The sequence below is a fragment of the Myotis myotis genome, unplaced genomic scaffold (assembly GCF_014108235.1).
Source record: "Myotis myotis isolate mMyoMyo1 unplaced genomic scaffold, mMyoMyo1.p scaffold_m19_p_7, whole genome shotgun sequence".
Taxonomy (NCBI): Eukaryota; Metazoa; Chordata; class Mammalia; order Chiroptera; family Vespertilionidae; genus Myotis; species Myotis myotis.
The window spans coordinates 93,009,636-93,026,305 of record NW_023416379.1 but is presented as its reverse complement, the minus strand read 5'-3'; the positions used below and the strand labels follow the sequence as shown (position 1 = coordinate 93,026,305).

The window sequence follows — 16,670 nt, the reverse complement described above, 5'->3', positions numbered from 1 at the left end:
CATAACTCCTGTCTTCCTGGTAAGACTCAGCATCGGGGGACTCGCCTTGTGATGCAGAGGGCCTGGGACCATACACTCTTTGAGTGGGGTTCACGTTTTCTATTATGATTATGAGTATGATTACTTTTGTATATCTTAAGGGCCCAGGACAGTGTGCATTGGGGGAGGGTCTGAGATAAGGAACATATGCCACTTGATGGAAGGATTCATGACCCAGAAAATCATCAGGAAAAGGAAAAGCGAGAGCTGAAAGAGGGGGGGGCTGCCAGCTCTGGGGGGAGCAGGCTAAGGAGCACTGACCAGGAGTCAGGCGTCATGGGAGACATGGATTCTGCTCCTGGTTTTGTCTCTCAGGTATGTTGCGTGACCTTGGGCAAATCGTGTGACCTCTCATCAAGTCTCTGGAGTCCCACTGCTGCAGGTCCCCCAGAGCAAGGGCACCCTCTCCTGCCTCTAGTGTGGGAAGGGGCCAGCCTGCCCCAAATGATTACCCATGACAGTGACACGAATGTGCTGGGTCTCTGAGGAGTCGTAGGAGGAGGTATAGAGAAAGGAGGAGATATACAAGCTTCAGGATCAGGCCTGGGCCCAAGTCCTGTTTTGTCTCTTAGCTGGTCATCTGGGCAGGTTGAACTACCTGAACCTCAGTTTTCCCATCAACACAATGGGAATAACAATCTTGCCGAATAGACTTGTGGTGGAGTGCCTGGCACAGTGCCTGGCACATAGAAAGTGCTCAGTGAAGGGTAGCAATGAGCTCGGACTGGTGCCTCAGAGCTTCTGTGTCATCACGTGGCAGGGAAAGAGGAGTTCTGGGGCTACCTTTCCTGGCAGGTGAGCTTCTTTCTAAGTCTCCAACCTGGAAGCGCTGCAGACAAGGCAGCGTGCTGGAATGCATGGCATTTTTGGAACCTTCTCAGTAGGAATGTGTGACAGACAGGAACCTATGGAGGGTTGGGGGGGGGGGGTGAAAATCAAGCTGTGCGGCTGCTGCGCACACACCCCATGGCCTCCAGGTTGAGCCTGGGATAAGCTGCACCTTTACTATCAAACGCTGTGGCCTTTGTCCCTTCCGAGAAATAGTGGAAATAACAATGGCCGCCGCCTATTGAACGCCTACTGAGTGCATCGCTATCTTACTGAATGAGCAGCATATCTGAGGAGGTGGGCATGTTACTCCCATTGCTGGAAGAGAAAGCTGAGACCGATAACCTACCTGAGTCACACAGCTGTGAGGTAGCCGAGCTGAGCTTAGGACCGGCTTACTTTCCGCTAGAGTAAGTCACCACAGTAGGTGGTGACTGTGCTTCGCCTCTAGGTCGGATGGCCACACCCACTTCTAGATGGCGAAGCTCGGGCCCAGAGAAGTAAAATAACTCACCAAGAACAGGGGGAGGACTGGCTGGAGCGCACGCCTGAGGGGAACATGGCCCCTAGCGGGGCGGGGTCCTCCTGTGCAGAAAGCTCCCCTGGAAAGTAGAAGAATCCGATCTTCGTGCCAGTGCAGGTCCCTCCCTTAACCCACTGGGTGGGAGCGGCCCCCACCTGACCTTCGCTTCAAAATCCAGATGGGCCTGGGGCGCTCTAGGAAAGAGATCGCAGAGTGACAAGGAGGAGTAAAGAGAGAGGCGAGAGGAAACGAACAAGCAAAGAACAGAAGGGAGGAAACGAGGGGAGGGGAGGAAACTGAAGCTCAGAGAGAGGGGTGACCTACCCCCAGTCACAGCAAGTCAGAAGCACGAGTCAGCCCTGAGCCAGGACTCAGGAGCATGTGGACCATTGAAGACAAGTGAGAAGACAACTGTCTACAAGCCAGGAAGGGGCCCTCGACCAGGAACCAAGTGGCCGGCACTGTGATCTTGGACTTCAGCCTCCAGAACTGTGAGAAATACCCATCTGTTGTTTAAGCTGAAATAAAAATAAATAAATAAAATAGATAGATGGCTGGGAAATGGTAGGGCCTGGCATTGATCTTGAGGAGTCTAGTTCCAACGCGCACATGTTCTCCATTAGACTAGACAGCCTGTTGAGGTAGGGCCACTAGACCCATTTCACAGATGGGGAAGCTGAGGAGCAGGGAGAAAAAGCAAAGGCTCATGGAAGGAGACCTGGCAGCGCGGGGAAGTCCCTGAAGGAGGTGGAGCCCAGGCAGAGGAGTCCCTAAGCAGGATCAGAACCGCGACATATCAACTAGGGGCCGCCAGGCCCAGCCTTCTCCCTGGACATTTACAGGAAAAATCAGAATGGAATGTATGTCAGAAGTATCCCTGAAGGACAGTGAGGCCCAAGAGCAAACTGCAGCCTGAGAGGTGAGTGTGGGAGGCCAGAGAGCCCAGGGACACTGTGCCCCTGCCGCGAGGGTTGGTCCTGCTCTGCAGGACCATTTGCAGGAGCCGTCTCATTGTCCCTTCCTTGTCACCTTCCTGAGGCACGTTCCAGCTGGGAGTCCCTGCAGGAGTGGATGGTGCGGAGGGCAACGTGACCAGCAACCCGATTCGCTGTGCCCCGGTGACACGGGCCTGCCCCTGCTCCGGTCCAACCCTCAGAAAGGGCTGGCAGTGGCTGGAACCAGACTGGATGGCGGGAGCAGGCGGGACCTGCCCTTTCTGCCCAGATGCGGAGGAAGCTCGCCTGGTGCAAGAGGAGCAGAGGAAACAGGAAAAGCCGGCAAAGGAAGGGGGAAAGGAAAGGAGAGTAAGAAGCCAAGGCTCCCGGAGACACAGGGCCTGAGGTGGGATAGCCTACTCAAGCCTCCCCCCCGCCCACCCCCCAGCCAGGACAATGTCCACACTCAGAGGCCCAGGATGTCACCCTGAACTGGAGAGAAGGTCTGAGATAACCTATTGATCCACCCCCACGGAGTCCTCTGTGCCCATCACCTGCTTCACAGAGTGGTGGAGCCCTCCTCCCTGGGACCCAGAGAAGCTCAAGGCACAGTACACTCTCCCTTTCCCCACCCTGGGCGCTCCTCAGCGCTCTGCCTTTCCCCCCTATAGATCAGGCATCATCTGGCAGCCTACAATTCTTTCTCTTTTTTCTCTTAAAAATCACTCTCTTGTTTGGGCAGAGAGGATGGCAAGTTTGCACTTGCCCTCCAGCCCTACACATAATTGGTGGCAGCAGGCGAAGCTGCCGCAAGGGGAGGGGTTTGTCGATGGAATGAAGGCGGGAAGTCCTAGAACCACAGGGCTGGAAGGGACCTTGGAGGTCATCTGACCAACATCTCTGTGGCCTCCACACCATTCCCACGATCCCTGTGCTCCCATCCCAACCACCACCTTTCTCCCCAGGTACGGAGGTTCCCAAGCCTCCTCCCCCAGCGTCCTTCAGGGCACTGTGTCCTGGCCACCACTGAGCTCATCCCTCTCGTTTTCTAGACGAGGACACTGCGGCCCACTGATATGTGACTTGCCCAAAGGTAATCTTCACCCAGGATGGAGCTGGGACAGGAACCCAAATGCTGGAGTCTGTTTCCCTCCTCCCTGGGGTCCACTCCATCCCGGGGGAAGAAAGGGCTCAGTTCTCCCCGGGGCTAAGGAGACCTTGACAAAGGCTGCCTGTCACCCAGCAGATGGGGGCTGCCAGTGTCAAAGGTCCAAGAACTGAGTTATTTTCAGGGAGATCCTGTTATTGTCCCTTCCTGCTGCCCTGAGGGCTCTATGAGGTTAGATGGGTCCCAGTTGGCTCTGAACCATAATTTTCTGACGACTCCGTCAGACTGAAGCCCGTAGTCCAAGAAAACCCTCCCCACCTTTCAGGTTCTACTCTCCTCGTGCCGCTCAGGGGACGGGGAGGGGATGCAACGCTGTGAGTGTGTCAGGAGGCGGTGGCCACGGTTCAGGGACACTGCCCCTTCGGCTTACTTTGCCCTATTTTTCAAAATCTCATTTGCCTTTCCTCAGCTGCCCCTGTAGTTGGAGGGACAAAGGACTAATGGGCTGGTCAGGACCACATCTGTTCTTTTAATTGATTGGGGTGACATTGGTCAACATGAACATGTAGGTTTCAATGTTACAAGATCTGTATATTGCACCCTGTGCCTACCACCCTCCAGGGCGGGTCTGGAGGAGCGTTGGACAAGCGCTGTCTTTGCATTCACACACATGAGGCAGAGCCCTGTCGCTGAGCTTCCCCGTGTGCTGAGCGCGTTAGAATGTTGGACATGTGCGCCCAGGTCTCTTCGGGGCGGGTGGCTCAGTGAGTACCTTCAAGGCCTTAACTGCAAAGGAGTTGGCCCTGGAGCTGGCAGGTTTAGCTGGGGGACGGCTGCTTTCTTCTTGGTCCTCAATTAAAGTGGATTCAGCACCACAAGTGGGAACTGAGTCCTGAGGATGAGGCGTGTGGTGGAGTTGGGAGGGCGTGAGTCGGCCCGTTTTCGAGCTGTTCGGTTTTTCGAGGTCCTGTGTGGCTGTGTCCCCCGTGTCGGCGGACATGCCCGGGCGCCCGTGCGATCCTGCCCGGCCCGGCTCCCCGACACCCCTCGCTCTTTGTCTCCTCGTGGAGGTGTGCGTGCAAACCTGCGCCGCACGGCCCTCATCGCGCGCGAGCGCGGGGGCGCACCCTGAGCCCCCACTCTTTCCGCGGGGAGACAGGACGAGCCCTGGAGCCGGGTGCTGTTTGGTCTGGAGCCGAGCGGGGTTTGCATTGATCCATTGATTGTGCGCGGTCTGCGCCTGACCTCCCTGCTCCCGGGGAAGCCGTCTCCATGGAGACCGGGCCCGCTCCCCCAGCCCGGATTGTAAATTCCTGCAGGCTGCGGCCCGGCAGCTGGGGAGGGGGCCGCGCCCGGCGCACGGGGGGAGCGGCCGCCGCGCCGAGGCCCCATTTGAAAGAAAAAAGGGCACGAAAAAGGAGGTGGTGGAGGAGGAGGAGGGGGAGGAGGAAGAAACGAAAAGGAGCGAGGAGAGGAGGAGAAAGAGGAGGAGGAGAAAGGCGAAGAAAAAGAGACGGAGCCCGAGAGACGGAGAAAGAGCGAGAGAGGAAGAAAGAGGCAGAAAGGGCGTGTTTCTGGCGCTGCGTTTCCCCTCCCCTTTCCCAGGTCCCTGGCCCGGGCGCTGCGCTCTCTGGGCTGCAGCTCTCTCCGGGCGAAGCTGGGAATTGGGTGGGATTCTACGGAGCAGCCCCGCCGCCGCCGCCGCCAGCACAGCCGCTTGGAGGGCGGGGGTTCCGTCCGTCCGCGGCTCGGGCGCCCCCAGCCTCGCCGCGCTCTCCGCCTCGCTCTTCCCGGCGTCGGGTCGGGAGAAGCCGGCAGTGTCGGGAGCCTCCAGCCCGGGAGCCGACCCGCGCCCCGCACCCGCCCCCGCCGCCCCCGGCCGGGGCCCCGGAGGGGCGCCCCTCCCCTCCCCCTCCGGCGCGCGGGGGCCCGGCCCGCTTCCGCCCTCGGAGCGGCGCGCCCGGCCCCGGCCGCCGGCCCGGGGAGCGCCAGCATGGGCTCGCGGCGCCTGCCCGGGCTCTGCCTGCTCGTCCTGCTGGTCCACGCCCGCGCCGCCCAGCACAGCAGAGCCTTGCAAGGTAAGGAAGGAGGGCGCGGGCTGCGGGGCTGCGGGGCTGCGGGGCCGAGGCGGGGGCGCGATCTCCGAGGGGCAGGGCAGGTGCGGGGAAGCGTGCTGCTGTCAGGACCCGCTCGGTGCACCCCCCCTGCCCCCCAGTGGGGACCTGACCTCTGGGCGCTGTGCCCCAGGCGAAAGGCTAGAAGAGCCAGGGGTGGCACGGGTGAGTGAGAAGTTTGGGGAGTCCTGGGCAGCCGTGATCACGCACCTCGGAATTCTTCCTATTTCACTGTCACCCCAGCATCTTCGAAACCTCTGTCCTCCAGAAGTCTGAGATAGAGCCTTCTCTCAGGCATGCCTGGAGAGACCAGAAGGCAAACTTTTCAGCCATGCCATAGACTCCTTCCCCTCGCCCCCAGTCCTCGTGCAAAGTGAGGCTGAAATTCTGAAGTAGTTGTCTTATCAGGAGAAAAATGTTAAAGCAAACTAGGATCTTTTATGGAAAAGGCAACTCCTCTCTCTCCCTGGATGGTAGGGGGCTGAAGATGAGAAGAAAATCGCTGTGACTGCTACCGGGCAAGAATGTGGAGCTTTCTGCCTCTGTGAGGGGAACTCTCGCATCTTGCATGGCTTTCATTTCTTATCATAATATTTATTTATTAAGGCCTCGGGTTTCCAATTCCATTCAAATCCAGGTCAGAATTGCATTAAAATAACAAAGTAAAATTCCAGGCTGGCGAGCTCTGACAGATCCCTCTAGGAATTAAAGAGAGCGGCCGGGAGGCCCTCCCGCCCCCACCCCTGACCCCAGGATCATTGCTTGGCCAGTCCCCTGGTTGGGCTGGCAGGAACCGGGCTGGTGGACTGCAGTTCTGTTGGGGACAGCCTCCCCTCCCCCTTGACCCCGCTGCATCCTATATGCGCAAAAAAGAAAACTCCTGGCAAGGCTTTGCCCAGGAGGGTATGATTCCTCTGCCCGTTCTCCCAAGGGCTCCTGAAGCCAAGCTGGGGAGCGGAGGTGGCCGGGCCAGAAGGGAAAGTTGAACTTGGGAGCTGGGGGAGCCTGAGCCTCCGGTCCTCAGGTCGCTGTGTCCGGGAGCCTGAGCGTTTGGGTCTTAAGCTGCTCTTTGTACTGGATGGGCTTCCTCTCTGCTTAAAGGAAGGTGCTCTACCAGTGCTCGTCTCTTCTCCCCAAACACTGCCTCTTCAGCCACCCCTTCCTCCTCCAAGGCGTCCTTTAGCAGAACCCAAACTCAAGAGACCCTCAGCTGTCAAACACCAGACCCCACCCCCAGCCCTTCCAACCCCAAACTGCTTCTGTTCCCCTCCTGGCTCCAGACACCCACTCCCACCGCCACCCCCAGCCCGGAGCAGCCCCTCTCCCACCGTGGATTTGCTTGTGTTTTCATAAACAAAGCTGGCTTTTGTAGTGCGTGCTGACTTACTCATAACATGGAATTAGCTAGGGAGTTTAGTCTGAAGGAAGGAACAGATTTCATGCGGTAATCTCGAGACAAGATAAGGGCCTCTTTCAAGTTGGAGCCAGTGTCTGTAGTGGCCAAGTAAGACTGGGGGGCTGGGGGGGAGGAGAGCAAGCGGTATATTCATTCAAGGGGGTTCCTGGGGCAGACGGAGACGCCTAAAAGGGACAGGTGCCATCAAGCCCAGGCTTTCAAGCCTGGGAGATCAGCCCATCATTCAGGGGCAGGAGGACTCAGAGTCCCTCCAAGGCACTCTTAGGCTCACTCTTTCCTGGGACACCCTGCTGGGTTCGGGCGGGGTGTGTGGGGGGGGAGCGGGGTGTGTGTGTGGGGGGGCGGGATGGGGGGGAATGCAGTCGGAGAGGAGGCCCCTGCCCTCAAGGAACTTACACATAGTTTTGTTCACTGCTTATCTCACGTTCATTCGGGCCATACTTGCTCCAACTGGGCCATAGTTCGCTTTGCATCTTCCTTCCTACTGATCCCTGAGTTTGGCTGAGCATAGAATCAAAGCCTGTCATTCCAGCTACCTTTGACCCTGCTATTCAGGAAATGTATCAACCTAGTCTTCCAGAGATTTCCAAACAGCAGCTTTGCTGAGTTAGAGGGATGTCGCCAGACCCAAATCTGCAGGCCAGTGCTGCAGGAGGAACAAGCATTGACCCGGCAGGGCGGCCATACTCACAGACAGAATGCTGTGGACATCCCTGGCTCCCAAATATATCTCCTAGGTCTCGCCAGTTCCATAGAGCGTGCCTTTAATGCCACGTCCTTTTAAATGAAGCTCTAGCAGGTCTTTAAAATGCAGATATCCTTGGCAAGTATCTTGTCCAGTTACTGTACCTCTAGGGATATCTGCATCTCTGCCCCTTTTCTCCGGAGGTGGGTGGGGGTGGGGGGACAAAAATGGTGTGGAGTGGGGAAGAGGCGAGGGACAGGGAAGGGAGCCCGGTGTGCCGGTGAGCGTGCGTGCGTGTGCGTGTGTGTGCATGTGCGGGTCGTCAGGATCACCCCAGGGAACCCGGCTGGGGTCTGTGCGCACCGTGACTTGTTACATGGAATACGGACGCTTCAGTGTTGCTGAGACTGTGGATGAGGGGTGGGTAAGCTGTGGGACTGGGGTGAGTGTGCATGAGGGTACATGGTTTTGAGTGATTTTCAAGTGCCTGTCTGAGTATTTTAAAGTAGACAGACTGGATAACCAAGATAATTGTTAACTTAAAAGCATTAATTTGCTTGGGGGGGGGGGGGTGCAGCAGTGGTTAAAAAGGCCTAATCCTGGTGTAGGGCTCAGGTTACAGCTGAATGAAAGGTCTCCTGGCCTCGGGGAGAATGTGTCCCCAGGAGGGGCTGGAGGGAGAGCCGGCCTGGCCGCTTAGTTTACCTGTTTGTTTTCTCTCCTCATTAGGGATAGAATTCTGATAAAGTCGTGTATTTAGAATTTCCAAGTAGCGCCATCCCTGGGGCCGAGAGCGTTCATCGGGAGGCAAACAGTGTCTCTCTGTCTCGGTGCGTCTCCCGGGTCTCTGTCTGGGTGTGTGTGTCTCTCTTTCTTTCCCCCACCCCTTTCTTCCTCTTTAATGTGGCTGTTTCCTCTCCTCCCGCTTCCCTGGGCTCCTGTGGCCAGCTCTTACAGTGAGGGACTGTTCCTCCGAGCCCCTCCCTCCAAAATATGAAATGAAAACCATAACCGTGTCAGCGGGCGAGGGTGGCCCCATGGGCAGCCGGCTAATGCCCATGCCCCGTCCAGGCCACTGGGAAGAGAGTCAGTCCCCACTCTTGGAGCCTGATCTTCAATCCAACCCCCCACCCCATCTTTTCCAGAGGGTAGAGAGGGGCTGGACTGCTTAGAAATTCCTCAGGAATCCCTTTGACCTCTCCTCTCTCAGTGACATGTCCTGTGGGGGGTGGGGTTGGAGAACTTTTCCAATTCATCTCCCTGAGTCTCTCCAGGGTGGAAGGAGAGAGAGGGGACTAGAAGACACAGGAGCCAGAAGCTCCGCAGGCAGAGAAAGAAGAAAGTTATCACAACTCCTAAATGAGATTATTTTCTGAAACCTTCAGGAATCTGAGAGCATGAGAACCGGTTTGAGATGTGAGCGGCTGGGACCTGTTGTAAAAGGAGCCGGCCCTGGGTGTGAGTTTGGGAACGTGAGGTGAAGTGTGCATTCACTGGGGGGGTGGGGGTGGGGGTGCGTGCGTGCATGCCCGTGTGTGCACGCCTGTGTGTGTGTGCATGTGCCTGTGTGCGCGTGCGCGTGCATGCTTGTGTGTGCATGTGCCTGTGTGCGCGTGCGTGTGCATGCTTGTGTGTGCATGTCTGTGTGTATGTGCGTGTCTGTGTGTGCATGTGCGTGCGTGCGTGCGTGTGTGTGTGTGTGTGTGTGTGTGTTGCTCCTGTGAGAGGAAAAAGGAAGCGGGCAATGTGTATTTTGTTTTCGTTGGAAGAGTGAAGAGGTGGAACGGCTCGGTCCGGTGCCGGGGACGGGGTGGGGGAAGGCACTGGTGGCTGCAGCCCCTCTTGAGAAGATGGGGGTGGAAGAGGTGCTGCCTGAGCCCCCCCAGTCCTGCCCCGGTTCTGGTCCCCGCGTGTCAGGGTGTGGGCCTCCTTTGATGTCCTGTACCCCTAGCACATGACCACTTACAAGAAAGAGTCCCTGTCAGGGCTGGAAACTGCAGAGCCGCTGTGAGGCTGGCAGTGCCCGCAAGAGGCCCGACGCGGGGACCGCTTCAGCTCAGCTATGAGACCGGTTCTGGAAGCAGAGAGACTGCTGGTCTTGGGGGAAAAGTGATACCACTGCCAGTCCAGGGATGTCTGAGGGAGAGAGGAGCGAGCCACCGGGGCTAAGAGGGGACATAAGCCCTGAGCCTGTCTCCAGTGGCCCGTGTCACCAGACTGGCCGCTCTCCTCCTCCCGTGCCCACGTACTGCCAGCCCTAAGTGGCACGGGGTGGGAGTGTGGTGCCAGGGTTTACACAGACGTAGAGCCTACGGATTGAGGCTTCTGAGGAAATCATTGACATGCTCCTGCTCACTTGTAAAATGGACTCGAAAGGGTCCCTTTCAGCTCTGAGACTCTGCGTGTATCGAAATCTGTCCACGAAGGCAGAAGGCACCTTCGCAAGCCTCAGGCAGGCAGCCAGCCTCTCGGGCTTCCGGCTGCGTCTCAGGCCCTCTTGTCCCGGCCCCGCCCTCCTGCTCCCCGCCCCAGCGGTCGAGCGGTCGCTTGGCTGCTCTTCCTTCCTTCCCCGACCCCATGTCCTGGGCCTCGGCATCCTGATAGTTCCTGCTCCCCGCCAGCGGGGCCTTCCCCCGCACTGGGCCCTGCAGAACAAGCGTCTGTGTGCGTGGATGTGTGTGCATCCTCAGCGCCCGGGAGTGGAGCTTACGTGTTTGTGTTCTGGGAACTCGGCACCTGGGTGAGGCCAGGCCGGCCCTGCCCTGGTGCCTCGGACCCTCCCCTCAGACCAGCCCTCTGCGTTCTGCCCCAGCCGGGCGCCTCCCCTCTCCAGACCACGGCCCTTTTCGCGTTGCCACTGGACGCTTCGATCGGCCCCGCGTGTGGGATGATAGCTGGACAGGGCTCTGCGGCTCTCACTCTTCCCTACGGTTTCCCTGTGGCTGTAACCATCGCCCTAGAGAGCTGGGGGTTGGGTGTCTGAGTCCCGGGCCAGGGGCTGTTGGCATCTGGTCACTGACAGGGACAAGCTGAGGAGAGACGTGGGCAGAAGATCCAGAATAAGGCACGAGATTCTAGGAACCCCCGGGTGAGGGTGGAGTGCAGGATATGTGGACAGGGGGGTGGGGTGGGAGAAGGGGGGTGCCTAGAGGGTAGCCCCTGGGGAGCAGGTTTACAGAGAGGACGTTTTTACAAGTTTCTAATTATATTTATTTGGAGTTTTCCTCTGGCGGTTTGAAGCTGTTAACAGCAGGAACCTGTATCCCTGGTGTTTGTTTTTGTTTCTAACCAGCTGCTTGGCCCAGCATAGTGAATCCACGGGCAGGAGACACCTGCCCCCTGCCGCACTGCCCACCCTTCCTCCCTGCAACTCCGCACCACGCGTGCACCGCCCTCCTCCGTGCACCACCCACCCGGCCCCTCTCCCCGCCGCCCGTGCCCGCAGCCTCCGGGCTGCGGCATGCCCGCTGCCGATTTCCTACCGTGCACCGGCGCTGGCTTCGTCCTGGACTAAGTGCCGAGGTGGGTGGGAGGAGGCACTGCGATGAAGCATGGGTTCCCCCCTCCGGGGTTCACAATGTGTGTGGGGAGCACGGGCAGGGAGCACTCGATATTTGCTCTTTCCCCTCCTTCCCTCTCTGGGCCTGTTCTTCATCTGCATGACAGGCAGGACCACTTGAGGACCAAATAAAACAACCCCCGGGGAAGAACCGTGCGCACTTCATGGAGCCACACGTCACCTGACCGCATCGTTCCTTATGCGCGCCCATCGGTGTAGAGAGGTTCACTGGTCATCGTGGAACTGGATCCTGCCTCAGCCACTGCCCACTGCCCGCCCCTCTCCGTGTCCTAGTCTCCCCTCCACCTCCAGGACCGCCCCCCCCCCTCTCCGGGCTCTGACTCAGGGTTGCTGGGTTAGTTCACACGGGAAGGGAGAGCATTCTTGTCCGTTTAAAGGTACATTCAAATGGGCGAGGACCTGGATTAGGGATAAGGTCGGACCTCAGAGAGAAAGGCATCAGGCTGATGGGTGATGAGGCTCAGGCTCAGCCAACTCCCTTCCAGGCGCCACTGCTTGTGTGAGAGGGAAGAGCACCGCCCTGGCTGGTGTGGCTCAGTGGATAGAGCGTCGGCCTGCGGGCTGAAGGGTCCCGGGTTCGATTCCAGTCAAGGGCACATGTCCCGGTTGTGGGCTCGATCCCCAGTGGGGGGCATATAAGAGGCAGCCGATCAGTGATTCTCTCTCATCGTTGATGTTTCTATCCTCTCTCCCTCTCTCCCTGAAATCAATAAAAACATTTTAAAAAGGGGGGAGGGTACTATTTTAAAAAGAAGCAAGTACTCTGCCTCCTCTCCTTCGGGTCATGTGTGTGGCCCCTGGAGTCTCCAGGCCCCGCTCCCCGGCCTGGGCCCTGTCCCGGCTCCGACTGAGGCAGGAGAGGCTCAGCCGCTCCACATGGGGAAGGCACATTGAGAAGCCGGAGGGGAGCCAGGCTCTGCCCGCTTCCCTACTTGCCCTTTGCATGTGGAGGTAGAGCGGATGTGCACATAGGCAGGCATGTGTGCACACACTGCGGGCGGGGTGTCACGCAAAGCTGGGCTGCTTCTGTTTCGGGTGCGACGCAGTGGGGGAGGCAGCCTGGAGGAACGGACGAGGGAGCCAGCCGGGAGCAGCAGGGCTCCCGGTGCCCTGTCACCGAGGGTGGGACATCTACCTGACAAGGGTGCTCTGAAGAGATGCCTGAGCAGCCAGCTCACCTGAAAACCCTGAAACTCTATGATTCTGCAGGAGCCCCTAGGAATCCTACCCTAGATTCATGGGTCCCAGTCTGCTAGCTTCAGCAGCGCCAATGGGATGCCTATAAGCAGGTATCCTACCTTCTCTAAGTTTCCTGTCTCGCTACCCTTAAATTAAGACTAAACTTCCTGGGATGCCCTCCATCCAGAACAGCTGAGGGGTCACAGGAGAGTAAAGAGCGAGCTTTTTCTCTGTGGTAACCTGGAACAGAGAGGATGCCACGAATATGGACCTCATCCCCTCACCCACCAACCTGTCTACCCATCTACCCACCCATCCATCTGTTTAACAAACATATACTAAGTGCCTTCAGTATATCAGCTGCCTTGTTCACTGCTGAATGAATGTGCTCAACCCTTCAGCTGCTCAGTAGGTTTCAAAGACTCAGAAGCCATGGTCTCGGGGAGCATACAGCTTCAGTGGGGAGGGAACTAGAAGTTACATAAGGGCACATGGTAGCATATAAGAGGGATCACAGGATAGCAGTTGGTTAAGTGGCCAGAGAACCTCACAGTAAAAGCCTTAGGAGTGAAGAGGAGTAACAGATCAGAGAAGGCGGGACAGCCACCGGTGGCGTCCAGCAGCCCCCGACCTGGTCCTCAGTGCTGGGGGTGACCTGGAGGCAGTGAGGGAGAGGAGATGGAGGAGTGGCGTAGGCAGGTCCCGGGCTCACCTGGCGGGCACGCTAGGACGCCAGGCCGGCTGCTTTGGACCTTGCACTGGGCCCAGCAGATTTGCCCCTAACCACCCAGCGCTGGGAGTGGTTGGGTCGCTACTGTGGTGATGTGCGGGTGCGTGGGGTGTCTGCCGCCTGCGTTCCTGCCTGTGTCCATTTGCCGCTGTTCCTGAGCTGGGCCTGAGAAAGGTTGTGTGATGAAGTGTTTCCCTGAGGCCGTCCTGCTTCCCCTGCGGAGTGCACCCCCGTTTTCAGAGGGGAGCCTCAGGACTGCATGTTGTCATAACCCACCCCTTCTGGTCTGCCCTCTAGCCCTCTTATCTCCCCCCCACCCTTCCCTGCCACCACCCCGCATCCCAGCCCTCCTCCTGCTGTTCAGCAGAGCTTTGGGAGTGCTCTGCTAGGCACTGGAGCAAATCCAGAAGAAACGGGGTGACGATGCGTCTGTGCCAGGAGAGGGTAAGGCAGAGAGGTCCTGCCCATCGGTGCTGTCTCTGCAGCCGCCACTCTCCCCAGGTCAGCCTCTGAGCAGGCCCCGGGCCTGTGTGGGGTAAGGACACAAACACATAGCTTCACAGAGAACCACGGGAGGCAGCTTGTTGGTTCCCAGCTGGCCTCACCTGCTCCAGCCTCCTCTTCAAGCAGTTCCCACGTGGGGGGAGTAGGCAGCGAGCAGGTCCCATCGCTTTCCCCCACACCAGGCTTGAAACGGGGCTTTGGTCAGAGGAGGCGGGGTGGAGAGGGCTTCACCAAGAGACTGGGAGCAAGTTGGAGAGAAGGACTGAACAGTGAGCATTTCCTGAGCCACTCACTAAATGCCTGCACTGCAGGGCTAAGTACCTGGTAAGTATTAGCTCATTTGATGCTCATGGCAGCCCCATGAGGAGGTGCTATTATAATTATTATCCCTCACCCATGTTGTTGTTGTTTGAGAGAGAGAGAGAGAAAAAGATCGCTTGCCTCCTGTACACACCCCAACCAGGAATCAAACCCGCAACCTTCTGGTGTCCAGGGCAACGCTCCAACCAGCTGAGCCCCCAGCCAGGGCGAGGTGCTATTATCTTGATTCCCATTTACAGAGGAGGCAGCAGGGGGTTGAGAGGCTGGCCCGGGACCAGCCGTGGGCGCTGGCATTGGGACTGACACGGCACCACTCCAGAGCCCCTTTTCTCAAACTCTGGCCTGTCGCTGCCCCAGGCCCCGCCCAGCCTGAGCAGAGTCTGTTCACATCACCTGCGTTGGGAAAGGAGCTAGACAGCCACACAGCTTCCCCTGGACACCTGTCAGCGGTGGAGGAGGGTGCCTGACCGGCACACTTAAGGTCCTGGAACCCCGAGCGGCCGGTGCTGAGAACCGCTGGCTAAGCAGCCGTGCCCCGCAGCGTGCACTGTCGGGCCAGCTAGGAAGCCCTGCACCCCGGGCGCAGGCGGATACCCTCGCTGGGCTGTCGATGGGCCCCGTCCGGACACGCTGTGGGCGGGCAGGTGTGGGAGGAGCCCTGAAAGATTGAACTGGCCGAGGACGAGGCCTGGAGGTACTCCGGGGCCCTCTGTCCGAGCTCTGGCTTCGGCCTGCTCTGCTTTGAAAGGTTCCGTCCAAATAGTCCCTTCCTCAGTGAGTGACCAGCCAAGTGTGAAGAGTGGGACCTGCCGCACGAGAGGGCTTCAAAGCCTTAGCGAAGAAATTAAAATGAACGAAAGCTTTCGCAGAGCAGGGCAGCAATAGCCTTGAGTGAGCGAGGCCCGCGGAGGCCCCCGGACCAGGAAGAGCTTTTGGGGAGACGGTGTGAGCTGGGTTTGGGGAGCGGGGCACAGTGTGGCTGGAAGAGAGGGAGCACCTCAGTTGTGAAGAACGAGGTGTGTGGATGTGCGGGGAGAGGGTTTGGCACTGTGAGCAGGAGACGAGGCCGCGGGGTCCGACGGCGGGCGGAGCCCAGCTGCTGGGAGAGTCCCGAGGCTGCAGGGGCCCGGGCCGTGCAGCAGCAGCGGGGGCCACTCTAGGGCTGTGAGCACTGACTTGGAGGCAAAGGGAAGGGCCGGGAGCCCGAAGGCCCCACGCTGACCTTACTGGCGCGCCAGCTGGTTCGAGACAGGCGTGTGCCCCGCCGTGGCCTGCAGAAGGGGCTCCCCATCACCCTGCGGGCCGCCGGGGGCAGATGGAGAGAGCTCCCAACGGGTGGACAGGCTGGTTCTCCGTCACTGGGATTGTCTGATGCCCCTGCCCGCCTCTAAGACTCACAGGGTTACCACAGGGAAGGGGGCGATCATCCAGTCCCCGTCCTGCAGGGACCCCACAGGAACAGATAACACTTGACCTTGAGCCACTCCACAGTTGGAATTCTTTGTTAAAAGTATCTTTCCCCACCGAGGAGGGTATGTGTAAATGTGGGGACAGAGTAAGAACCAACTCTGGGCGCCTTGTTTTTCTTCACAATTCACCACACGTGGTATTGCCTCCTTCCTCTCCTGCTAACGTTTATCCCATCTCCAAAGCTCAGCTGGAACCCCACTCCTTGGGGGGTGCCTTTGGCCCACGCAGGCCCAGGGGACTCCCCAATCCAGAGCTCCTGGAGCAGCGCCAGGTGCCGGAAATGCTCCGTACCTGTGCTGTCCGCGCTGGCAGCCTTCGCCACAGGTGGCTGCTGAGACCTGGGCCGGTGGCTAGAGCCACGAAGGAACTGGATTTTACGTTCATTTAAATGTCAACAGCCGCCTGTGCCTCGCGGCTAACACCTTACGGGGCTTGGCCCTTGAGCACCTGCTGGCTGCACAGTGCGTTAATCCTTCCCAGCATCTCCAGGGGACCTGCTGTTTGCCAGGCACTGACTACGTGCTTGACACACATGATCTAGCTCTCATGAGGAGGGACTGTCACCCCCATTCAAGGAGGAAGGAATAAGGGGATGAGAAACCTCCCTAGAGTGGTAGAGCTGGACTGGAGCCTGGGACTGACCCGCGGAGGGGGGGTGGGGGGGCATGGCGGGTAGGATTGGAAGAGAGTTGGAGGGTGGAGAGTGGAGCTGACAAGCCCAGGAGATTTGGGGCCGGGCTTGGGGCTCTCCCACACTTCACTTCTCTTCTTAGCTCCAGGACCCTCCTCAGTCCTGCGCCCTCAGTGCTTCTTGAAATAGGAAAGCAGAGGACAGCCAGCTGTTTGAAGCGAGGACTCATGAGTGGCTATAAATTGGAGTTATTGCTGGTCCCCGTGTTCATCCATTCAGTGAAAAATATATTAAACATCTTAAGGATTTGGGTTCAAATAGTTCAGCGATAAAGCTGAGAATCTGCATTTTAACAAAAGCCAGGCAATTCCGTGATCCACCGATTGCACTTGGAAGTTATAGTTCTTTATATTTACAGTCTTTTATATATTTTTTACTTGGTTTCCCAATTACACCAGGAGTAGCCCCTTCTCCCTCCGATCGTCCCTTTAGCAGATTCTCAAGCCTGGCTGCAGACTCCACTCACCTGGAGCGTCAGGAAAAGCTGGGGGCCAGGCCCCAGCCCAGGCCATTGGCCAGAATCCCGGGGTGGGGGTGCTCGGGCAT

The 16,670-nt window shown here is 58.3% G+C and overlaps 1 protein-coding gene across 2 annotated transcripts in view; it reads left to right on the top strand.

Moving 5' to 3' along the window:
- Positions 1 to 5,415: 5,415 nt before the first annotated feature.
- The window catches only part of SCUBE3 (signal peptide, CUB domain and EGF like domain containing 3), a 35,786-nt gene continuing 24,531 nt past the window's right edge, over positions 5,416 to 16,670 (top strand). For both annotated transcript variants that reach the window (XM_036317855.1, XM_036317854.1), the window contains exon 1: positions 5,416 to 5,511. In XM_036317855.1, the coding sequence (XP_036173748.1) occupies positions 5,427 to 5,511 (85 nt within the window). In that variant the 5' untranslated portion in view covers positions 5,416 to 5,426. The remainder of the gene's footprint in view (positions 5,512 to 16,670) is intronic.